General features: G+C 51.5%; 1 protein-coding gene across 1 annotated transcript in view; it reads left to right on the forward strand.

The window, feature by feature from the left end:
* Window positions 1–3,431: 3,431 nt before the first annotated feature.
* Window positions 3,432–25,528, forward strand: part of LOC119978746 (laminin subunit beta-3-like) — a 113,918-nt gene continuing 91,821 nt past the window's right edge. The window contains exons 1-3 of the mRNA XM_038820587.1: window positions 3,432–3,611; window positions 4,028–4,088; window positions 8,733–8,896. Of these exons, the coding sequence (XP_038676515.1) occupies window positions 4,028–4,088; window positions 8,733–8,896 (225 nt within the window). The 5' untranslated portion in view covers window positions 3,432–3,611. The remainder of the gene's footprint in view (window positions 3,612–4,027; window positions 4,089–8,732; window positions 8,897–25,528) is intronic.

Raw genomic sequence — 25,528 nt, forward strand, 5'->3', positions numbered from 1 at the left:
TCTAACCTTGCCTTACTCCCTTGAAATTTAATATAGCTGTATTCCCTCTGACTTATTATTTTAATGTGTTATTCTGTGTCCCCTCCCACTGCTAAATTAGTTCAAACTCCTCCCAACTGCTCCAGCTGGGTTTCATGACTGCACAGTGGTTAGCACTGCTGCCTCACAGCGCCAGGGACCTGGGTTCAATTCTGGCCTTGGGTGACTGTGTGGAGTTTGCACGTTCCCCATGTATCTGTATGGGTGCTTCAGGGTACCCTCTGGGTGCTTCAGTTTCCTCCTGCAGTCCGAAGATGTGCAAGTTAGATGGAATGGCCATGCTAAATTGTCCCCTGGTGTCCAAAAATGTTGGTTGGGTTTGCGGGGATAGGACAGGGGAGTGGGCCTGGGTAGGTTCTCTTTCCGAGGGTCAGTGCAGACTCAATGCCAAATAGCCTCCTTTTGCATTGTCAGGATCCTATGATTCTAGTAAACCTGCAAGGATGTTAGAGCCGCTCTGGTTCAGATGTAGACCGTCCCGTTTGTACAGGTTCCACCTTCCTTAGAAACGGTCCCAGCGATCCAGGAATCTAAAATCCTCCTTCCTGCACCAACTCTTAAGCTACGCATTCATCTGCACAATTCTCCGATTTCTGTGCTCTCCCATTTAAGACTGAGATGAGAAGGAGAAATTTCTTCTTTGAGAGGGTAGTGAATCTGTGGAATTGTTTACTGCAGAGGGCTGTGGAGGCTGGGTCATTAGGTATGTTCAAGGCTGAGCGAGACAGATTTTAGTCGGTAAAGGAATCAAGAGTTATGGAGATTAGGCAGGAAAGTGGAGTTGAGGATTATCATTTCAGATCAGTCATGATCTCATTGAATGGCAGAGCAGACATGATGGGCTGAATGGTCTGTTTTTGCTCTTGCATCTTATGGTCTAAATAGTTCTGTATCATTCCTCCCAATAGGCTCATGCCCAATTTCCAATTTCTGAATTCACCAATTCTAAACTGATGCATTTTGATATGTGGGCGGTCCTTTCCAAAAGCCAAAAAGGATCGGATTACTGAATATACTCAATTGTCTCCTCAGGCCTTTGCAGTACTTTTCCTAAGACAAGTTGTAACACCTATAAAATTGTCTCATTGGGCTGTAATAACAGGGCGGTGTTTTGTTTTCTTTATGAGCAAAAGGTTGTTCAATATGAACCCATCTGAGGAGATTGTCTAGACAGGCTGCTCATAAGCTTGATGTGAATCATAGAGATTTAGTTAAACATACTGAAATGAGTTTATAAGAATCATTGCGTGGATTACTATGATTTTTCTTTTCTTTTTTAAAGATGTTAGAGGCAAGTTATTTTTCTGACTATGAACACATTTATGAAAATATTGATTGTAAACTCAATGATGTAAATTTGACACAATGTCAATGATTCTCCAGTGTGTTGTGGGTATACACGAGGTCTCCACAATGCACAGTGACTTACTACAGTTAGCCTAACACCTATAACTTATTAGAATGAGTTCTGTGAATCAAGAGTAGATCCTCATTTCACTCGTGAAGAATGTAATTTAGAAATTACTGAGTGAAATCATCAGAACGTATTTATTCTAAACTGGTTATCACAGACAATGAAATTGTGACAGGTCCAAGATCCATCTTGTTCAGATCATAAGAATTTCTGCTGCTTTTTTTAAGGAATGTGTTCTTTGACAGAATTGCATTAACTTTTTAAAAATTGTCAGAGACAACTTTCTTGGAGAGAATACCTGCTTTGTCCAGTTGGCTTTGGAGTTGGGGTTTGTCTCTTTTTCTACATCTTTATTTCTAAGTAGATTCTCGTCAGGGCCACCTTCCTGGGCCAGACACATCAGCCTGATACAGGATATGTAAGCTTGCCACTTCAGAAGGTGATTGGCCAGAATTCTCTGGTCTTTGCGATTCACTTTTGTCAGCAGCAGCCCACCCATGCCCACAGATTTCCCGGCAGCATCAGGTGGTTACAAAGGGAAATTCCATTGACAAGCGATAGAAGATAGAATCTCGCCTATAGCAAATTGTGCGCTGCCGGAAACACGCAACTGGGGAACCAGAAAATTCTGCCCACTGTAGCTAGTCCCAATTGTCGAACCATCAAGTTAAACATGGGGCGGGATTCTGCGGGAATCGGCGGGGCGGGCAACTCCGGCGCGAAGGAGTCGCGTGAACCACTCCGGCGTCGGGCCGCCCCGAAAGTGCGGAATCCTCTGCACCTTCAGGGGCTAGGCCGGCGCCGGAGTGGTTTGCGCTGCGCCACGCCAAGGGCGAGTTGGCGCATGCACGGGAGTGCCAGCGTGTGCTGGCTTCATCCCAGCGCATGCGCAGGGGGCGTTCATCTCCACGTCGGCCATCATGGACTGTTACACCGGCCGCGCGGAGGAATAGAGTGCCCCCATGGCACAGGCCCACCTGCGGATCGGTGGGCCCCGATTGCGGGCCAAGCCACCGTGGGGCCACCTCCCGGGGCCAGATCCCGCCGCACCCCTCCCCCCGAGGAACCCGGAGGCCGCCCGCGCAGCCAGGTCCCGCCGGTAAGTACCTGTTGTAATTTACGCCGGTGGGACCGGCCTAAAACGGGCGGCCATTCGGCCCATCGCGGGCCAGAGAATTGCCGGGGGGGGCGCTGCTAGCGGCTGCCGACCGGCGCGGCGCGATTCCCACCCCCGTCAAATCCCCGGCATCGGAGAATTCGGCAGCCGGCGGGGGCGGGATTCACGCCGTCCCCCGGCGAATCTCCAACCCAGTGGGGGGTCGGAAGAATCCCGTATTTGCCAGCCAGATTCACACATCGTGAAGTTGTGAATTCTTGTTTATTGCAGATGCATTTAGGACCAAGCCATCATTATGATCTAACATTGATAACCAAGCTGTCAATGCGCATTCCTCAGCCTGTTATTAATGTACAGCTTTAATCAATTATGAACAATGTTTATCTATCTCGCTTGTACCAATTTGACAAAGAAAACTTTGTGAAATATATGTCTTCCTTAAAAGCTTTCCACAAGGGCCACGTGATCCAAGTAATAAGTTATTGCAAGATTTCTGGACTTTTAAGTTTGGGAATTGTTTTTTTAAATTTAGAGTATCCAATTATTTTTTTTCCAATTAAGGGGCAAGTTTGTGTGGCCAATCCACCTACCCTGTTCATCTTTTTGGGCTTTGTGAGTGAGACCTACGCAGACATGGGGAGAATGTGCAAACTCCACATGGACATTGAACTTGGTGGCGTGAGGCAGCAGTGGAAATTTGGGGAGTGTTTTAAAATATTGGTGAGAAATTATACTAGGAAGCCTTAAGCAAAATTTAAATTACAATGGAAAGGTAAATATTTTAAAATATTTAATTTTATTAATCGCAAATATGAAAGAGTATACACAAGATAGACCTAATTGATATTTAAGATAAAGATTGGAAGGTAATTGTTTGTAGTATTACACCAGAGGATATTGATGCCAATGGGTGTGCGTATGAATAATCCTGAGACATTCCTTCATCATCCACAGACTCATACAACCTAAACCACTCCCAGGTGAGGCTGTCATTTAAAAGAGAAACTCCCATGTTCAGAGGAAGAGACGTGACTGAGACAGGTAAGAACACCAAGTGGGGGGGAAAGCATAATGCTAAATTTAAGAGCTTTTACTATTGGTAATTTTTGTAATAAAACTTTCAGAATTAGTGTGAAGTATTTCCCTAGGAATTACTGTCAGCTCACCTCAGTAAATCCACTGAACTGAATAAGGACTTTGATCATTTTTAAGATACTTTTGATCTCATTAGATTGAAAAGCCACAAAAATCTGTCAAGGCTCAAGTCCATGTAACAAGGCAAAACTTGAAATCTTGAGCTTGATTTCTGATGCAATTGGATCGGGATTTCATTTACAATAGGTTGAATATGGTTAAAAAAAAACTTCATATAATTGAAAGTGGTTTATCAAATGGCAGTGGAAAGACAGGACTACTTATTTTGAAATATTGTATTGTATTTATTTTTATCCTTGCAGATGAACAATTTTAAGAGTTTCCATTCCAAGGTGAAGATGTTTCTGCTGTTCCTAAATCTAGGTGAGTTTTGAAAAAACATAAAATGAAATATGAAACTAGATGGATAATTAAAGAAGTCAGTGAGCAGACATATTATAATCTTTCCGTGTTTTGTTTTGAAAATGAATACACCTCAGAAGCTAACTGGGGCTAATGGGGTGGCACAGTGGTTCGATATGCTGCCTCACAGCACCAGAGACCAGGGTTCAATTCCGACCTTGGGTGACTGTGTGGAGTTTGCACCTTCTCCCTGTCTCTGCGTGGATTTCCTCCGGAAGCTCCGGCTTCCTCCCACAGTCCAAAGAGGTGTAGGTTAAGTGGGTTGGCCATGCTAAATTGTCCATAACTGTCCAAAGGTTAGGTGGGGACATGGTAGGGATGTGGACCTAGGTAAGGGGCTCTTTCTGAGGGCCGGCGCAGACTCAATGGACCAAATGGCCTTTTCTGCACTGTAAGGATTATATGATTCTAGTATATCACCGAAAAGGATTAGTACTTGGTTCGGTTTCTCCTTCCTGCCGCACCAGATTTCTGGTTCAGCACGCTGTCGGGAGCCTCTGGGAAATCAGTCCTTATCTCACTATCAATGTTCTCATCCCATGAATGAATATAAAAAACATTGCGTTTCCAGATATTATGCATCACAAATACAATTGTGAACTTGATCATGAGAAAAATGAAATGGATGCAACAAGGCAAACCTGCAGTAAGAGAAGGCTAACAGGCTGAAAGTTGGGCAGCACAGTAGCATAGTGGATAGCACAGTTACTTCACAGCTCCAGGGTTCTAGGTTCGATTCCCAGCTTGGGTCACTGACTGTGCGGAAGCACGTTCTCCCCGTGTCTGTGTGGGTTTCCTCCAGGTGCTCCGGGTTCCTCCCACAGTCACAAAGATGTGCAGGTTAGGTGGATTGGCCATGATAAATTGCCCTTAGTGTCCAAAAAGGTTGGGTGGCATTATTGGGTTATTGGGATAGGGTGGATGTGTGGGCTTGGGTAGGATGCCCTTTCTAAGGGCTGGTACAGACTCGATAGGCCGAATGGCCTCCTTCTGCACTTTAAATTCTATAAATTCTATGATTCAATAATTCTATAACACTCCTAAATAGAGCAGCAAAATCTCCCAAAAGTATCTCTGGGTGACTAGAAGCTTCAATAATTTCAGTGGACAATTGACGGACCATGTTTACTTTTGAAATGATCTCCAATGGATTATACTTTCTACCGCCGTCAATGAAAGTTTAGTTATTTTTACCACATTTTGTTGTTCTTCAATCCACCCTGAGGGAATCTGACAAAAACAGAAAATGCAGGATAAACTCAGCAGGTCTGGCAGCATCTGAGAAGAGAGAAACAGTTAAATTGCATCGACCTGAGCACTAATGGCAACATGGGTGTGAATCCCGCGAGAGGGATGTGCAGGTTAGGTGAGGTTATTGGGGCTAGGGTGGTGGAGTGGGCCTTGGTAGGGTGTTCTTTCAGAGGGTTGGTGCAGACTCAATGGGCCGAATGGCCTCCTTTTGCACTGTAGAGACTCTGTATAGTCTAAAAACAAGATTCTCAGTGACGGGATTTCATGGTGCGATTGTCCCTGCCCCTCACCTTTGATGTAAGAAGGTTCCTGCCCAGGGAGGTCGAGAACCTCATCATCATCCCATCAGCGAGATGCCCAATACGACGTGTTCCTGCCGGCGCCGACCACACCTGGTCGCTGCCAGCGTGAACAACGCGGGAACGCTGCGGGGGCGGCCTTGGGGGAGGGGGGGGGGGGATCCAGCACCGGAGGGGTGCTCTAAAGCCTCACTATATCATCTCCCCACATTGGGATTTCCCTCTCACCGACGTGACATCACATTGCCGAAGTTTACAACAGGTTCGGAGCAACATGAACCAGGGAAAGGGACCTCACCGGGGTGAACAGGTAACTACAGCCCCCAGTGGAGAGAGGGACATAGCCAGCAGTGCCCTGCCAGTGCCTTGTGGCATTGCCCTGTGAAGCAAAAGTGCTAACCACTGTGCTACAAGCCACCATAGCCTTTGACAAGGTGCCACACAAAAGGTTGCTGCATAAGATAAAGATGCATGGCATTAAGGGTAAAGTAGTAGCATGGATAGAGGATTGGTTAATTAATAGAAAGCAAAGAGTTGGGATAAATGGGTGTTTCTCTGGTTGGCAATCAGTAGCTAGTGGTGTCCCTCAGGGATCCGTGTTGGGCCCACAATTGTTCACAATTTACATTGATGATTTGGAGTTGGGGACCAAGGGCAATGTGTCCAAGTTTGCAGATGACACTAAGATGAGTGGTAAAGCGAAAAGTGCAGAGTATACTGGAAGTCTGCAGAGGGATTTGGATAGGTTAAGTGAATGGGCTCGGGTCTGGCAGATGGAATACAATGTTGACAAATGTGAGGTTATCCATTTTGGTAGGAATAACAGCAAACGGGATTATTATTTAAACGATAAAATATTAAAGCATGCCGCTGTTCAGAGAGATTTGGGTGTGCTAGTGCATGAGTCACAGAAGGTTGGTTTACAAGTGCAACAGGTGATTAAGAAGGCAAATGGAATTTTGTCCTTCATTGCTAGAGGGATGGAGTTTAAGACTAGGGAGGTTATGTTGCAATTGTATAAGGTGTTAGTGCGGCCACACCTGGAGTATTTGTTCAGTTTTGGTCTCCTTACTTGAGAAAGGACGTACTGGCGCTGGAGGGTGTGCAGAGGAGATTCACTAGATTAATCCCAGAGCTGAAGGGGTTGGATTATGAGGAGAGGTTGAGTAGACTGGGACTGTACTCGTTGGAATTTAGAAGGATGAGGGGGGATCTTATAGAAACATTTAAAATTATGAAGGGAATAGATAGGATAGATGCGGGCAGGTTGTTTCCACTGGCGGGTGACAGCAGAACTAGGGGGCATAGCCTCAAAATAAGGGGAAGTAGATTTAGAACTGAGTTTAGGAGGAACTTCTTCACCCAAAGGGTTGTGAATCTATGGAATTCCTTGCCCAGTGAAGCAGTTGAGGCTCCTTCATTAAATGTTTTTAAGGTAAAGATAGATAGTTTTTTGAAGAATAAAGGGATTAAGGGTTATGGTGTTCGGGCCGGAAAGTGGAGCTGAGTCCACAAAAGATCAGCCATGATCTAATTGAATGGCGGAGCAGGCTCGAGGGGCCAGATGGCCTACTCCTGCTCCTAGTTCTTATGTTTTTATTATGTTCTTATATCAGCCATGATTGAATGGTGGAGCAGACTCGATGGGCCGAGTGGTCTAATTCTGCTCCTATGTCTTATGGTCTTATGGAGTTTTTCCTTCTGAGCTCTGGACAATATGGCTGTGCAGATGGCACCTGGTCTGGCATAAAGCATTCTGCCCATGACTTTGAGTCCAATATGACTCTTCCTCAGAACTGGAGTGGATATTGTTCCCCCAACTTTCGAATACATGCTCATGTGAGAAATGGCCAGTTTGGTCAGCAGTAGAGGGCAGCCTGTTGCACGTTTTACTATGGGTGTAAAACGCGTTTATTGGAGTGTATTAACACGCCTCCGTTTAAAGGCCGTGTGCTTAACACTACTAGGCTCTATGTATGTATTTTCAGCTCAGGAGTCGCCAGATGCCGTATAGACACCTCACAAATATTCCAAGGTCAGGTTCAAAGTAATAAAATGATACACCGATTAGTAAGTTCCAAACGATCAATATTTATTATACAATTATAATAAATACGCATGCACACGCTAAGGGACTAAGCTATGACTAAACTAAGCGATCAGAATACTTAACTAAACAGGAACAGGCAAGGTCAGGGAGCGAGGCCTTCGTTCCAATCTTGGTCTGCAACCTTCAGAGAGCGTGCTGGTCACTGGGGGTCTAGAGGGCCTGGTTCGCGTAGCGAGCGTCGTATTGGCACTTACGGTTCGGCGGCTGGTGCTCAATAGCTGGAGTCAGGATACAGGTTGGAGTTCTTGGTCAAAGCCGGAGCACGAAACAACAGCCAGGACCATGGGTGGGGGTCTATCTTTTATAGGGGTCCCCAATGTCCTTGCCTTTTCTGGGCGGGCTTTACCTTCAGGTATCAATTGGATCACTCCCAATCGATATCTTTTGAATTCCTCCAATGTGAGGGTCTTTCTTGATGGCGGGGGCGGTTTCTATAGTGGATACTTCTGGTGCCGCTCTGTCTGGACATCCACTTAAAGTATCTTATTCAAACCCAAATGTTGCCATTGTGTGTGCCTAGATCTGGACTGCCTCATTAGTATGTAAAGCGTTTTGCTATTATCACCTTTGGTTTGAGATCTTCCACCTGGCCAGAAACTAGTTTTGCTGCTTGCAAAATGCTAATGAGTCTTTGCAGACTGCTGCCTTGGCTAAACTGCTTTTCCCTGCAGTCTTAGCAATTCTCCATCTTGTTTAGTCCAGTGTCCATTTTAGGTGGCTACAGTGGCTACAAGCCACCACTCAGCACCCTTTATTCACCGTCAACATGCTACCTAAATGTGTAGGACTCTTCCCACAAACATGGTTTTATCTGAAGCCATTTCCCACCAATAAAGGTTGTGCAATGTACTTGCTTCATATTTATTCAATGATTATTAGCATTGTTTCAGTCTGATCTTAGTGAAGCTGTTTTCGTTCTTTAATTGTGACTCTTTATGTTTTCAGTATTTTCCAGTTGTGTAACAGCACAGACAGATTGCTCTCAACGAGCATGTTACCCCACACCAGGAGATCTCGTCATTGGTCGAGTGGATAAACTACAAGCTTCATCTACATGTGGTCTTTATGCATCTGAGAGATACTGCAGTCCAAAGATGTACTTCGGACGGGTCAGTAATATTGATACTAATAACTTATTCCTGGTTTGTTGGCTACTATCAATAATCTGCACAATTTTAAACATGCTCGTTGACCATTAATTAATCTGGCTACCAAATGGCCAATTTTGCCATTACATTTTTTCAAATATATACTATTTCTGCATTGCAAAAAAATGATTTTGTCCACACAAGGACTCACTGCTGAGCCCCTGCGGTAATCTCTGGGGCAGCACGGTAGCATTGTGGGACAGCACGGTAGCATTGTGGATAGCACAATCGCTTCACAGCTCCAGGGTCCCAGGTTCGATGCCAGCTTGGGTCACTGTCTGTGCGGAGTCTGCACATCCTCCCCGTGTGTGCATGGGTTTCCTCCGGGTGCTCCGGTTTCCTCCCACAGTCACAAAGATGTGCAGGTTAGGTGGATTGGCCATGATAAATTGCCCTTAGTGTCCAAAACTGCCCTTAGTGTTGGGTGGGGTTACTGGGTTATGGGGATAGGGTAGAGGTGTTGACCTTGGGTAGGGTGCTCTTTCCAAGAGCCGGTGCAGACTTGATGGGCCGAATGGCCTCCTTCTGCACTGTAAATTCTATGATAATCTATGATTCCTGACCTGCCAATTGGTCCTGTGTAAGATGCAATAGATTCTTTTGACCAATTTAAGTTGATTCACAAAATACATCTATTCAATAGCACTTGAGAATGTATCCCAGATATTGAAGAGATACTTTAGCTTTACCTTTCTTATGCATTTTCCAGCATTTTACCATAACAGTTGGAAAAATTCTGATGAAAACTGTTAGGGACAGGAGGGGGATTAATTTAAACAGTCCTGATTTCTCCTCTCACAATCCATCAGAAAACCCTTCCTGACTTTTGCTTTCCCTCTTTCTAAGTTGTGCTGTATTTCTACCAACCCTTCAGTTTGGAGTGACCCGTTCCTCTATTAATAACCACACCGAGAAATAGTGGATGTATTGGTGGTCATCCTCCAAAATCCTGTTGACTCTGGAGCAGTTCCTACAGATTGGAGGGTAGCTAATGTTTAATGGAATTATAGACCAGTAATAAAAGCAAATTACTGCGGATGCTGGAATCTGAAACGAAAGAGAAAATGCTGGAAAATCTCAGCAGGTTTGGCAGCATCTGTAGACTGTCTTTTAGCTTTGACAAAGGTTCATCTGGACTCGAAACGTTAGCTCTTTTCTCTCCCTACCGAAGCTGCCAGATCTGCTGAGATTTTCCAGCATTTTCTCTTTCATTATAGACCAGTAAGCCTGACATCTGTCGTTGAGAAAATTGAAGAATCCATTATCAAAGATTCTATAGCAGAGCACTTGGAAATCAGGATCAGACAGAGTCAGCATGGATTTATGAAAGGGAAATCATGCTTGACAAATCTACTGGAATTCTTTGAGAATGTAACTGGTAGAGGTGATGAGGGAGAGCCAGTGGTCAGTGGATGTGGTATATTTGGACTTCTGGGGCGGTATTCTCCCCTACCCGGCGGGGCAGGGGGTCCCGGTGTAGCGGAGTGGCGCCAACCACTCTGCCGTCAGGCCTCTCCAAAGGTGGGGAATTCTCCGCACCTTTAGAGGCTAGGCCCGCGCCGGAGTGGCTCCGGCTCCGCCGACTATAGCCAATGGCCTTTGGCGCCACGCCAACCGGCGTCGGAGCTGGCCGAAAGGCCTTCGCCGGTCGGCATGAGTCCGCGCATGTGCCGGAGTGTCAGCGGCCGCTGACATCACCACCGGCGCATGCGCGGTGGAGGGGGTCTCTTCCGCCACCGCCATGGTGGAGGCCCTGGCGGCAGTGGAAGAAAAAGAGTGCCCCCACGGCACAGGCCTTCCCGCCGATCGGTGGGCCCCAATCGCGGGCCAGGCCACTGTGGGGGCACCCCCCCGGGATCCGATTGCCCCGCGCCTCCCCCAGGACCCCGGGGCCCGCTTTCGCCGCCTGCTCCCGCCGGCACCAGAGGTGGTTTAAACCACGTCGGCGGGAGAGGCCTGACAGTGGCGGGACTTCGGCCCATTTCGGGCCGGAGAATCGCCCCGGGGGGCACAGCGACTGGCGGGGCGCGATTCCCGCCCCGCCGATTCCCAGGTGGCAGAGAATTCCTGCCAAGGCGGGGGCGATTCCCTGACCCTGCGGAGGGTTGGAGAATTCCACCACTGGCTTTTGACAAAGTCCCATATAAGAGATTAGTGTGTAAAATGAAAGCGCATGGGATCAGGAGTGGTGTATTGAGATGAATAGAAAACTGGGTGGCAGACAGGAAACAAAAGAGTAGGAATTAATGGGTCTTTTTCCAAAGCAGTGACTAGTGGGGTACCCCGCAGGGATCGGTGTTGGGACCCCAGCTATTCACAATATATATTAATGATTTGGATGAGGGAACTAAATGTAATATCACCAAATTTGCAGATGACACCAAGTTGGGTGGGAGGGTGAGCTGTGAGGAGGATGCAGAGATCCTTCAGTGTGATTTGGACAAGTTGAGTGAGTGGGGAAATGAATGGCAGCTGCAGTATAATTTGGATAAATGTGAGGTTACCCACTTTGGTAGCAAAAACGAGAAGGCAGACTATTATCTGAATGGCCACAAATTAGCAGACGGGAATGTGCAGCTAGACCTGGGTGTCCTCGTACACCAGTCGCTGAAGTTAAGCGTGTAGGTACGGCAGGCGATAAAGAATGTAAATGGTATTCTAGCCTTTATAGCGAGAGGATTTGAGTGCAGGAGCAGGATGACTTGCTGCAATTTTACAGGGCCTTGGTGAGGCCACACCTGGAATATTGTGTGCAGTTTTGGTCTCCTTGGATCGGATTCTCCCCTACCCGGCAGGGTGGGGGGTCCCGGAGTAGCGGAGTGGCGCCAATCACTCCGGCGTCGGGCCTCCCCAAAGGTGCGGAATTCTCCGCACCTTTGGGGGCTAGGCCCGCGCCGGAGCGGTTGGCACCACGCCAACCGCCGCCAAAACCGGCACCAGCGGCCTTTGACGCCCGCTGCCCGGCGCCGGGGCTGGCCGAAAGGCCTTCGCCGGTTCGCGCATGCGCCGGTGGTGACGTCAGCGGCACCTGCCGCTAACATCACCACCGGCACATGCGCGCTGGGGGATTCTCTTCCACCTCCGCCATGGTATAGGCCGTGGCGGCGGCGGAAGAGAAAGAGTGCCCCCACAGCACTGGCCCACCCGCCGATCGGTGGGCCCCGATCGCGGGCCTGGCCACCGTGGGGGCACCACCCGGGGTCCGATCACCCCGCGCCACCCCCAGGACCCCGGGGGCCTGCTCGCGCCACCGATCCCGTCGCCACCAGAGGTGGTTCAAACCTCGGCGGCGGGAGAGGCCTCCCAGCGGCGGGACTTCGGCCCATCGCGGACCGGAGAATCACCGCAGGGGGCTCGCCGCTCGACGTGGCGCGATTCCCACCCCCGCCAATTCCCAGGTGGCGGAGAATTTCTGCCACGGCGGGTTGCGGGATTTCCGGCGGCCCCGGGCGATTCTCCGACCCTGCGTGGGGTCGGAGAATTTCGCCCCTTTGGGCAGCACGGTAGCATTGTGGATAGCACAATTTCTTCACAGCTCCAGGGTCCCAGGTTCGATTCCGGCTTGGGTCACTGTCTGTGTGGAGTCTTCACATCCTCCCCGTGTGTGCGTGGGTTTCCTCCGGGTGCTCCGGTTTTCTCCCACAGTCCAAAGATGTGCAGGTTAGGTGGATTGGCCATGATAAATTGCCCTTAGTGTCCAAAATTGCCCTTAGTGTTGGGTGGGGTTGCTGGGTTATGGGGATAGGGTGGAGGTGTTGAACTTGGGTAGGGTGCTCTTTCCAAGAGCCAGTGCAGATTTGATGGGCCGAATGGCCTCCTTCTGTACTGTAAATTCTATTATCTGAGTGAGGAAGGATGTTCTTGCTCTCGAGGGAGTATAGCAAAGGTTTACCAGACTGATTCCTGGGATGACGGGACTGACGTATGAGGAGAGATTGAGTCGGTTAGGATTATATTCGCTGGAGTTCAAAAGAATGAGGGGGTTTTCATAAAACCTATAAAATTCTGATAGTGCTGGACAGGGTAGATGCAAACAGGATGTTACCGATGGTGAGGTATTTAGAACCAGAGGTTACAGACTGAGGATATGGAGTAGACCATTTAAAAGAGAGATTGGGAGAAATGTCTTCACCCAGAGAGTGGTAAGTCTGTGAAATTCTCTACCACAGAAAGTGGTTGAGGTCAAAACATTGTGGGTGGGATTATCCAGCCCAAGACTCCGGAATTGCGAAACATGATCGGGCGGAGAATCGTGCGTTGGCCGAAAATTGAGGCGCCCAAGGGAATGCCATGCTCCGGGCCCTGACAGCGACGTGAATGCATTCCGCGCTGGCATCGATGCAAATTGTACAGTAAAGGCCATTGGCATATCATTAATGGGCCTAACCTGGCATTCTCCGGGACTTGCGCGATGCTCCTCTTCCGTCAGGCCGAATTAGCGACAACAAGGTTCGCTTGTGGTAACGAAAATCGGGACTGGGCGCCGTGGTTGCTGAGGGAGAGAGGATGTATGAAAAGTGTCCAACATTGCTATACTGTGCTGTCACTTGTGAAGCTCGCCGGAGGCATCTGCCAGGGCAGGAGAGAGTAGCGGGGCAGCCAGGAGGTGGGGCATGGGGTCGGAGTGGCCAGGCTCGGACCATCACTGCCAGAGCTGGCAACGCAGCCATGGGCTGTGCATGACGCTGACTGCCCACTGTGAATTTAGCGTCTTGGGTCATATGGGTGCCCTCCCAAGGCCACCCACCGAGGTACCTGTTGCCCCAGCCTACCCATCAACAGAATGGTTGTGTTCCAGCGCAACCAGTAGCATCTTCTTGACTGGGATGAGGGTGTGTGGGGAGTGGAATGCTGATATGCAGCTCCTTCTTGTCATGTTCTGCAGTGCTGGTCCCAACCCCGACATACCACACACTGGCATGCACGTGGTGCCGGTGCTAGCCCATTAACTTGTCCTGGATTGTTCCGGGACCGGCGTGGCTTTCGGGGCCGTAGATCACTTGTGATTCAGACAAGGTATCAGCAATTATTCTCTGAAATTGAGAATTCCGTCTGTATGTTTTCAAGAAGCAGTTAGATCTAGATCATGGGGCAAAGGGGATATTGGAGGAAAAGGGATCAGTCTATTGAGTTGGATGATCAGCCATGATCATAATGAATGGCTGAGCAGGCTCAAAGGGCTGAATGGCCTCCTCCTGCTCCTATTTTCTATGTTTCTATGTTTCTGACTCTGATTGATAATATTATGGGCGGGATTTTCCATTGCCCGACGCTGATATCGCAATTGGTGATTGGGCGGAGAATCGACTCCAACGCCCAAATTTGGGTGGGCACCGGTTTGACGCCGGTTAGCCATGCTCCGCCCCTCAGAAATGGCATCATCATGTCGCGCTCTGCTGCAACGCCATTGGTGTGTCATCAGAAGGCCCTCCCACAGTGCCCCGCCTCTGATGGGCCGAGGTCCTGACAGCGCAGGACACGGCTGGTGTCTGCAGACTGTGTCCAGCGCCGCCACACTTGGCTGGGATCCATGCCGCTGGCCAAGGGGGTTTCCGCGATGGCTGAGGGGGGACTGATGGGAGGCTGTCCAGGGGGTGGCCTGTGGGGTCGTAGTTGGGTCCATGAACAGCCGGCGCCATGCTGTACGATGTGACCACTGCAGGTTGTCAGCCATGCTGATGCACAGCTGGGGACCCGGCCATTCTCCGGCCATTTTCAGGAATTTCACCCGGCGTCGCTGCTACCTCCTCACCTGTGCAGGTTTCACGCAGAAATTTTGGTTGTAAAAGACCAGGCGCAATTCTCAGCCCCCCACGCCGGGTGGGAGAATGGCGGGAAGGCCTCCCGACATTTTTCACACCCTCCCGCTATTCTCCCCCCCCACCCCACGCCCGACCCACGCCACCAATCGCCGCTCGCCGTAACCGGCGATTCTCCGAGGCCGATGGGCCGAGCGGCCGGGCCTTCACGCCCGTTTCAACACGGCAGCAAACACACCTGCTCGCTGCCATCGTGAAACGGGTGCCAGATGCCCGTTTGGGGCATTTGGGGGCCCGATTGGCACGGCCGTACCGTGGCCATGCCAAGGGGGGCATAGGCCCGCGATCGGTGCCCACCGATCGCGGGCCATGCGTCCGTAACGGACGCACTCTTTTCCCTCCGCCACCCCGCAAGATCAAGCTACCACGTCTTGCGGGGTGGCTGAGGGAAAAGACACCAACTGCACATGCGCGGGTTGGCGTTGTCCAACCTGCGCATGCGCGGCTAACGTCATCGGCCGCGTCAGCCGGCGTGACGTTTGACGTGCGGCCTTGACGATCGTCGTCAAGGCCGTGCCGCCGTGACGCACGGAGCCGCACTCCTAGCCCCGCCCGGGGGGAGAATCGGCCCCGGAAGTGGGCGTGAAGGCTGCCGTGGGTCACGGCCTGTCCCATGGCAGCCTTTACGATTCTCCACATTTGTGGAGAATCTCGCCCCATATATTCTCCATTGGCGTCAACACTTAGTCGCTGAAATGGAGAATCCAGCACTATGGGCGGGATTCTCTCAGCCCGGAGCCGGGCCAGAGAATCCCCGTGACTGGCGCGTATCGCCCCACGCTGCCCCGACTCCGGCATGCAATTCTCCACAGAGCGGAGAATCGGCGTCATTGGCGCTGGCGTGGTTGGCACGGCGCCGGCCGGGGGCCACTCTACGCAGCCGATTCTCGGTCCGGGATGGGCTGAGCAGCCGTCGTGAAAAACCCGAGTCCCGCCGGCGCTGTCCACACCTGCTCTCAGCCGGCGGGAACTCAGCGTGGAAGGGTCGGGGGTGGGGGGAGGGGGGTTCCGACCACCGATCGGGGGGCCGGCCTCTCGGGCTGGGGGCCTCTTTTCCTACACGCCGGCCCTGTAGTGCTGCGCCATGTTGCGTCGGGGCCAGCGGGTTGAAGGAAGCCACTGCGCATGCACGGATCCCACGGCGCCCAGTTCACGACAGGATCAGCAGCTGAAGCAGCGTGAAGCACTGCAGTGCTGTGCTGGCCCCCTATAGGGGCCAGAATTGCTGATCCTGAGGCCATGTTGACGCTGTCGAGAAACGGCGACAGCATTTCCGATGGCGTCAACACTTAGCCTCAGGATCACAGAATCTCACCCGATGTATGCTGTTACACGCTTTACAATGGACTCCAATGAGAGAGGTTTCATGGAAATGTTCAAAGGTATGGGGCGGGATTCCCCGTTTTGCCAGCAGCCCGGGGGTTTCCCGACGGCGTGGGGCTGCCCCACAATGGGAAACCCCATTGACCGGCCGGCGTAACGGTGAATCCCGCCAGTGGGTCAGGGCAGAAATGTGGCGGGCCAGAGAATCCAGCCCCAGATTTCTGGAGCGGCACGTCCCCACGATTCTCCATCTCGCCAGCCTGCCAATAGGTTTCCCATCGTGGGCAGCCCCAAGCATCTGGAAATCCCTGGGCTGCCGAAGCAACGGAGAATCCCGTCAACGGAGAATCCCGTCAGCGGAGAATCCCGACAGCCGAGAATCCAGACCACGGAGATTCTCGACAGTGGAGAATCCCGACAGGAGAATTCCAACAGCAGAGAATCCAGCCAGCGGAGAATCCCAACAACGGAGAATCCCGACAGGAGAATTCCAACAGCGAAGAACCCCGACAGCGGAGAATCCCAACAACGGAGAATCCCGACAATGGAGAATCCCAACAACGGAGATTCCCGACAGTAGAGAATCTTGACAGGAGAATCCCAACAGCGGAGAATCCCGATAGCGGGGAATCCCGACCGCGGAGTATCCCGACAGCGAAGAATCCCAACAGCGGAGAATCCCAACAGCGGAGAATTCCCGACAGCAGAGATTCTTGACAGCGGAGAATCCCAACAGCGGAGAATTCCCAACAGCGGAGATTCCCGACAGCGGAGGATCCCGACAGGAGAGAATCCCGACAGCGGAGAATCCTGACAGCGGAGAATCCCGACAGCGGGGAATCCCGACAGGGGAATCCCGACAGGGGAATCCCGACAGCGGAGAATCCCGACAGCGGGGAATCCCGACAGCGGGGAATCCCGACACCGGAGAATCCCGACAGCGGAGAATCCCGACACCGGAGAATCCCGATAGCGGGGAACCCCGACAGCGGAGAATCCCGACAGCGGAGTATCCCGACACCAGAGAATCCCGACAGGAGAATCCCGACAGCGGGGAATCCCGACAGCGGAGAATCCCGACAGCGGGGAATCCCGACAGAGGGGAATCCCGACACCAGAGAATCCCGACAGGAGAATCCCGACAGTGGAGAATCCCGACACCGGAGAATCCTGACAGGAGAATCCCGACAGCAGGGAATCCCGACAGCGGAGAATCCCGACAGCGGAGAATCCCGACAGCGGGGAATCCCGACAGGAGAATCCCGACGGCAGAGAATCGCGACAGCGGAGAATCCCGACGGCAGAGAATCCCGACGGCAGAGAATCCCGACAGCGGAGAATCGCGACAGCGGAGATTCCCGACAGCGGAGAATCCCGACAGGAGAGAATCCCAACAGCGGAGAATCCCGACGGCGGAGAATCCCGACAGCGGAGAATCCCGACAGCGGAGAATCCCGACAGGAGAGAATCCCGACAGCGGAGAATCCCGACAGCGGAGAATCCCGACGGCGGAGAATCGCGACAGCGGAGAATCCAGCCCAGTACAGTTTCCGGAGTCTATGAATTATCTTAATGTACTCTTTGGTTCTTTAACTAACTCAGACACATCATGCAGCACTGGGCAGTGTTGCAAATTCAATGATGTTTATCGATCTGAGTTACTCTGGATTGTTATCCCACTTTGAGCCAGCCTTGTGACTTATAAGTTGTAATCCAATATTTCTGTTTGGTTTCTCTGATCTAATTATTGCCTCACCCACTTTCTTTTCACTCTGTTGAATATTAAAGGAAATAAATGCAGACTGTTGGGTGAGGCTTTTTATTGAATCAGCAGAGGTGTGTCTCAGTTCTGTCTATCCAAAGGCCCATTCATTTCACAATGTGCTGACTGGCAACAGTTTAACCCATTCAGGATTTAACATGAGCATTTGAGCACTGAAAAATATTCTATTAGTTATAGCCTTGTCACTAATTAGGAGGATAGGTTGCAGTTTTAGTGCTTTGGTGAAAAGCTTGAAGCCGTAACTTCCTGCGTAATATTAACTGGGCAATTCCATGTTAATCACTGCAGTGTTGACCTGAGTCCCCTGTGTATTATTTAAATCAAACTAAATGTTCTCTGTACAATAGGTGTTGTGAAAAAATGTTGTTAAGAATGAAAATGTGTTAGGTAATTTGCATATATCCAGTTGAATATTGAATAATCTTATAAATATGAATTAACCATCAGGTCCCCCACTTATTGAAATTTAGGCATCAACCCTGCATAATTTACAAACAACTCCAAATGTAATTGAATATGTCAATAATATTAATTAAACAATGAAAATGATATGGAAAAGTGGAAATTTGGTGTTGAATTTATTGTAAATTATTGGATAATTTGTATGAAATAACTTTTCAGTTGAGTGGAGAGTCTGAATTGATTAAGTTTGTAATATTTTATATAGAATTACTATCTTTCTAACTGAAAGAATCCTATTGAAATGCCTGACACAGCCAGATTGAGTGAGAGAATATTTTTGAGTATATTTTTTGAATATATTTGAGTTAGAGAATATTTTAAGACATGTATATAAATTTTGAATTCTTTCAACAAGTTCACTTGAGGAAAAATTGCAACAGTTGCTAAAATGCTGGCACAGGATTCAAACCCAGAACCGCCAATTTTCTATAAAATTAGTTTACAGCAACAGGAATGATGGTCTTTTGATCGGTGATTACAATCCAGCAGATTCATCACAGGGCGAACAAAGTGCAAAATGATGCAATCGGTGATACAAGAGAGACCCGAATGACTAAGCCATTCACAACACAGGACACAGAAAATAATATAATATATATTTCAAAGTAGCAGAGTTGGAGAGAAGGAATATTTCTATGATCTGGGCTTCTGTGTTGCAAATGACATATTAGGGGCGGCATTGTCCCCTACCCGGCGTGACGGAGGGTCCCGAAGTAGGGGAGTGGCGCCAAGCACTCAAGGGTCACGCCTCCCCAAAGGTGGGGAGATCTCCCCACCTTTGGGGGCCAGCCCCGCGCCGGAGCGGTTGCGACCAGAAGACCGGCACAAAAAACCGGCGCCCCGGCAACGGGGCTGGCCGAAAGGCTTTCACCGGTCCGCGCATGCGCCGGCAGTGACGTCAGCGGCAACTGGCCGCTGACGTCACTGCCAGCGCATGCGCGATATGGGGTTCTCTTCCGCCTCCGCCATGGTGGAGGCCGTGGCGGACACGGAAGAACATAGTGCAGCCAGGGCACTGGCCCGCAGTCTGAGCGGGGGGTCCCGATCGCGGGCCAGGCCACCGTGGCGGCACTCCCCGGGGTTCAATCGCCCCCGCCTCCCCCAGGGCCCGGGGGCCTGCTCGCGCCGCTGAGCCCGCTGTTCCAGAGGTGGTTTAAACCTCGGCGGCGGGAGAGGCCTCCCAGCGGCGGGACTTCAGCCCATCCGGGCCGGAGAATCACCGCAGGGGCCTCTCCGATCGGAGTGGCGAGATTCCTGCCCCCGCCACTTCCCGGGTGGCGGAGAATCTCTGCCACGGCAGGGGCGGGATTTTAGGTGCCCCCAGGCGATTCTCCGACCCTGCTGGGGGTCGGAGAATTTTGTCCTAGATTTGGACAAAACTCATTATCAACTGAAGACAGCTCATATTAAAATTCTAGAATCATAGTTCAAGTTAATAGTCTGGCACCAGTTAATAGTCTGGCTTAGGTGTGCCCACTGTGTTTACTCCCCTCTCTTGCTGACTTTGATGTAGTTATTGACATAAAGATGGTGAGAGATGTGAAATAGAAAACCTTCCCGAATTTTACTGGACAATGATGCACTTTCAGGAACTTCAGAAGTGAAAAACAAGGGATTTATGAACAAGTCATGTCGAGCAGCAGCATGTTTACAGCTAATTCTAGGATACCTCTGCCCAGGTGGAAACTCCGTCCCTTGGATTCCACACTCTGGATCCCAATTGGTCACGCAGGCCAAGCGACCTTTACTCAGCTGTGTTTCCTCGTGGACAATCACCATGAATAGCAAATAGAAGAAACTGTCTCTTTTAAAAGTGCCTTTTTCTCGTAAATTGTTCAGTCAGCCACCTTGTGGTGAATGCATTCACCTAATGCATGAGCTGTCTGTATGATACTGTAACCTGTAACCTGTGACCTGGAAGTGGTGCTACTTCCAGGTACTGCACTGTAACCCCGGTGGGCTCCACCTCTGGCTCCGCCCTCACCGGGGCCATATATAGACCGGCCACCTGTGGGTGGCACTCATCTGTACAACCGACTCTGGCTGGGCAAGTTCATGATTAATAAAGCCTAATGTTCACTCACTCTCTCTGCCTCTCGGTGAATTGACGGTACATCACACCTCAAATAAGTTGATTGAAATGTTGGCCTAGCCAGTGATACCCACATCCCATAGGGCTAAACGGTAGCACAGTGGTTAGCACTGTTGCTTCACAGCTCCAGGGTTCCAGGTTCGATTCCCGGCTTGGGTCACTGTCTGTGTGGAGTCTGCACATTCTCCCCATGTCTGCGTGGGTTTCCTCCGGGTGCTCCGGTTTCCTCCCACAAGTCCCGAAAGACGTGCTGTTAGGTGAATTGGACATTCTGAATTCTCCCTCTGTGACCCGAACAGGCGCCGGAGTGTGGTGACTAGGGGCTTTTCACAGTAACCTCAGTGCAGTGTTAATGTAAGCCGACTTATGACAATAAAGATTATTATTATTATTATTATTATTATTATTATTATTAATAAATGAGAAAAGAATGAGGGCCAGGATTCTCCGTTTGCCAATGCCGAAATGGCGAAACACGATTGGGCGGAGAATAGGTTCCGATGCCAAAATTGCGGCGGGCGCTAACTTGTCGCAATTCTCCATCACCTCGACAGCGGCATCAATGCATACTGGAACGCACGTAAAATAAACATCATTTGCATATCATTAGCAGACCCGACCCGGTTTTCTCCGGGGTCTCCGCGAATCTCTGCCTCCGATGGGCCGAGTTCCCAATGGCGCGGTTCAATTGTGCTTTTAATAACCGTAAAACCGATGTGGTGGCTGCTGATGGAGAGAGAGGAGGTTGGACACAGAGTGGAGCGACTGTGGGCTGTCAGCCAATCACTGGCCGGGCTGGCCGGGGTGGGGGGGACCTGCCAGGGTCGGGGGAAGGGTGTGATGGGGCACCGGCCGAGTGGCCAGGGACACTCCCCACGGGATTGCGTGGTGCCCGGGCATTGGCCGCCATTACTACGGCCATCTTGCAGCGCAGCCCACTGACCACCCACCTTGGCCCATGGTTTTGCAGAGTGACACCGGCCATATGGGTTCCCCCCCCATCCCCACTCCATCCCAGCACCTTTGCCACACACCCCCACACCAAGCCACCACCCGCTGGCGACCCACCCAAGGCAACACACACAATAGCCCATATGGGGGCAGTGGTGCATACCCCTGGCGAGGGCAATGCCAGCCAATGCTACCTCTGGCATTGGGGCGGCTGAGCCTGAGGTCTCCACGGTGCCAGCCACCGATGGGTCCAGGGGTGCGGGGAGTGGGGTCCGGTGTAGCCCGGTGGACCTGGTTGGGCACAGGGGAGGGGGGGTACGCACCATGCTAACATGTCGCCGTTTTCCCCCTGCTGACAATGGGTATTGGAATTCAACCAGAAATGCTGACCTTCCTGCTGGTCGCTGCAACCCTGGGGGATGCCCTGCGGCTTTGCGAGTTGGAGTTGCTCGAGGAGGAAGCTGCAGCAATGGAGCGGCCAGCAGAGGACCGTGCTGCAGAGGTCTGCTGCGCCCTCCACAACATCGCGCAGCATAGGGGTGATGCGCTGGAGGAGGAGGTGGAAGAGAAGGCCTCGTCCGACGGGGAGGGTGTGGAGAAGGGCAAGGATGGGCAGGACATGGGGCCAAGGCAGGCACGGGAGGCTGCATGATGTGTGCGCCAGAGCCAATGACGGAGGGGGTGGGGGGGGGAGGGGGGGACTAGCCAGGGGCATTGGCACCACAAGTCACCACACCCCCTCACTCTCCCCCTCCCCTCCCACCCACCCCCGCCTACAACCCCCTCCGTGATACCTACCTACCACATTATGGATGGAGGCCCTGGAGTGACAATAACAGTAGCTCTGGTCCATGGGATGGAGGATGATGACAACCCACTCTGCAATGAGCTCTGATGTTCCACATCGTGTGACAATGTCTGACTCCTGCCCGTGGTAGCACTTCCCACCTTCTACCTGGGTGATTCCTGCTTGCGAGCTGGTCATTCCATCACACGGTCCCATCACGTCCCCTGGGGTGACGGTGGTGGGGATGGTCAAGGGGGCGGGTGTGGAGCCCAGGCCACCCACAGGGTGCGCCCATTCCCCCCCCTTCCTGGCCAGCCCAGACCAGCCCACCTCTCACACCCGTCTGACAGAGCACCGAGACAGGTTGTAAAGGTGGGAACAGGTGTTTAATGTGCACAAATATGTACAAATTTGTGCCCTCGCCCCAATAACTAAACTGTGCCCTGCACTTGTGCCAACGTAGCTGGTGTCTAACTTTCTGGCCTTACTGGCCCTAACGCTACATCTAGGTGGTTCCCCAGACAGCACAGCAGATGTGGAGGCGGCATGCTGTGACTCCCACCCTGCGACCTGGATCCCCGTTGGCGGGCATTTTCTGGAGCGACCCGGCCTGGATGGACCCGGCTGCTGCTTGGGTATCCCAGGTGGCGTGGTGCTGCCCCGATTTGCCCGCTGCCCACCAGATGCACCAGGAACAGGAGGAGAGGAGTCACTGGCACGGGCCCCATCAGCTCCTGCTCCCTTGGAGTGCCCAATAACCCCCGGGATAGTCCATGGGACAGCGGTGCAAGTTGAGCCATTCACTGGCGCTGCCAGTCCTGGAGGCCCGCTCTGGTCTCGACCAGGGTCTTCACGCTCACAGCCATGGAGCAGAGGGAGTGGACCATCTCCGTCTGGGTCTGCACCACATCACGCTGCTACTGTGCCACCACCCTGAAGGTCTGTGTCGCATCAGCCAGTGACTGCGCCATCTCCCTCTGGGACTTGGCCACCTCCCTCTGGGTCTGCGCCACGTCAGCCAACGCCTGGGCAATGCCGCCTACGTTCCCAGCCATGGCCTGCTGTGACTGGGCCATGCTGAGGAGCGCTGCTGCGATGATGGCCAGGTGGCTCTGGCATATGGTTGCCTGTGAGTGGGCAGCCCTGTCCTGGGCCTCAGCCCCCGCCTGCACAGAATGCCCCAGACCTTGGACATGCTGATCCATGGCCGAAACCAGTGCCCCCAATGCCTCCACCATGAACGCCACCTGTGCGGTGTTGGCCTGGGTGGCACGCATAACCGGCACCACCTACTGCTCCTGCACGCGGTTGGACTCATCCACCTGCACCTGCAGGTACTGGATGCTCGCCGACAACCCCTCATGTAGTCTCTGGCTCTGTGACTGCATCTCTACAATCGATGGGACTGTCTGTTCCAGAAGACCGAGACCCGCCTGGACGGCAGCTAGTCCCTGGGGTCGTCCTGCCCCCCAACCGTCCGCCCCCTCGGGTGTTCCTACTTCCACCTGCTGCACCGGACCGACTGTGTGGTCAGCACCAGAGCGTGTCCCAGGAGTCTCTTCACTAAAATGCCCAACCGAGGTGAGTGTCTCTGGGATGGTAGAGGGTGTTGGTACAGCTGCGATGGGAAATCTGTGTCCTCCTCCGACCCGAGTTTCGGGGTGTCCTGAGTCTCAGGCAATGGGCTGATGTCCAATCTACTCTCAGCGTTGGTGCCTGGCTCATGGGGGAGGACTCCGGCTGTAGAAATGGCTGGGGGCGGGAGCGCCAAATGGAGCCGTCCCATCTCCAACAGGTCCTGTAAGACACAAGGTAAAACACATGTTTAGACAGCGAGCCGGTGGGGGGGGGGGGGGGGGTGAGGATCAGGGTCCAGGTGGCATAGGGTGGGGGTGTTGTGAGGGTGGGGGGGGGGGGGGGGGGTTTACACACGTGTCATGGGGAACCGCAACTAAACAGGATCTCACTTCCTTGCCTGTGGCCGGGCTCCACCCCGGTGACCTCACTTTCCTCCGGGATGCCGATCACATCCAGGGCCCTCTTCTCGGCCACAGTGAGGTGCCTCAGGTCTGGCGGTCCCCCTCCAGTCTGCTCCCGCTCCCGCTGGTTATTCTCCTGGGGCTGGGGGGGGGGGGGGGGGGGGGGGGGAGAAACAGAAGTCAACAGTGTTAGGCGGTCCGACGTATGCAGCCCAGGGAGTGGGTAGCTGGTGGTCCCAGTGGCCAGGGCACCCGGCCATGGCGGCTGATATGGATGCCAGTATGTAGGGCAGGGCATCCCCCAGGGCTGTGGCTGCCCTCCGGGTTGGGAAGGGGTTGGGTGGACTGGGAAAATCCAGGTTGGTAGTGGATCCCAAGAAAAGGAATTTGTGGAATTCTAAGAGATGTTTTTTTGGAGCAACTTGTGACAGAGCCAGCAACAGACAATTCTGGATTTGGTGATGTGTAATGAGACAGACTTGATTAGGGAACTGAAGGTGAAGGAACCCTGAGGGAGCAGTGACTACAATATGATAGAATTTACCCTACAGTCTGAGAGGGAGAAGCTGCAATTAGATATAACGGTATCACAATTAAATAAGGGTAACTGCAAAGACACGAGGGAGGAGCTGGCCAGAGTTTATTGGAAAAGGAACCTAGCAGGGAAGACAGTGGAACAGGAATGGCAGGAATTTTTTGTGATTATTCGGGAGGCACAATAGAAATTCATCCCAAGGAGGAGGAAACATGCTAAGGGGAGGACAAGGCATCCATGGCTGATTAGGGAAGTTAAGGACAGCATAAAAGCAAAAGAAAAAGCATACAAAGTGGCGAGGATTAGTGGAAAACCAGAGGATTGGGAATCATTTAAAAGAGAGCAGAGGACAACTAAAAAAGAAATAATGGGCGAGAAGATGAAATATAAGTGCAAGCTAACTAGTAATATAAAGGAAGATGGGAAGAGTTTTTGTCAATATATAAAAGGTAAGAGAGAGGCAAAAATAGACATTAGTTCACTGGAAAATGTGGCTGGAGAAGTAATAACAGGAAACAAAGAAATGGCAGAGGAACTGAATAGTTACTTTGCATCAGTCTTCACGGTGGAAGACACCAGTGGGATACCAGAGCTCCAGGAGAATCATGGGGGCAGAGATGAGTGTAGTGGCCATCACTAAGGAGAAGGTTCTGGGGAAACTGAAAGGTCTGAAGGTGGATAAATCACCTGGACCGGATGGACTACACCCCAGGTTTCTAAAAGAGATAGCTGAGGAAATTGTGGAGGTATTGGTGATGATCTTTCAGGAATCACTGGAGGCAGGAAGGGTCCCAGAGGACTGGAAAGTGGCTAATGTAACACCACTGTTCAAGAAAGGAGAAGGCAGTAGATGGGAAATTAT

The sequence above is a fragment of the Scyliorhinus canicula genome, chromosome 15 (genome assembly GCF_902713615.1).
Source record: "Scyliorhinus canicula chromosome 15, sScyCan1.1, whole genome shotgun sequence".
Taxonomy (NCBI): Eukaryota; Metazoa; Chordata; class Chondrichthyes; order Carcharhiniformes; family Scyliorhinidae; genus Scyliorhinus; species Scyliorhinus canicula.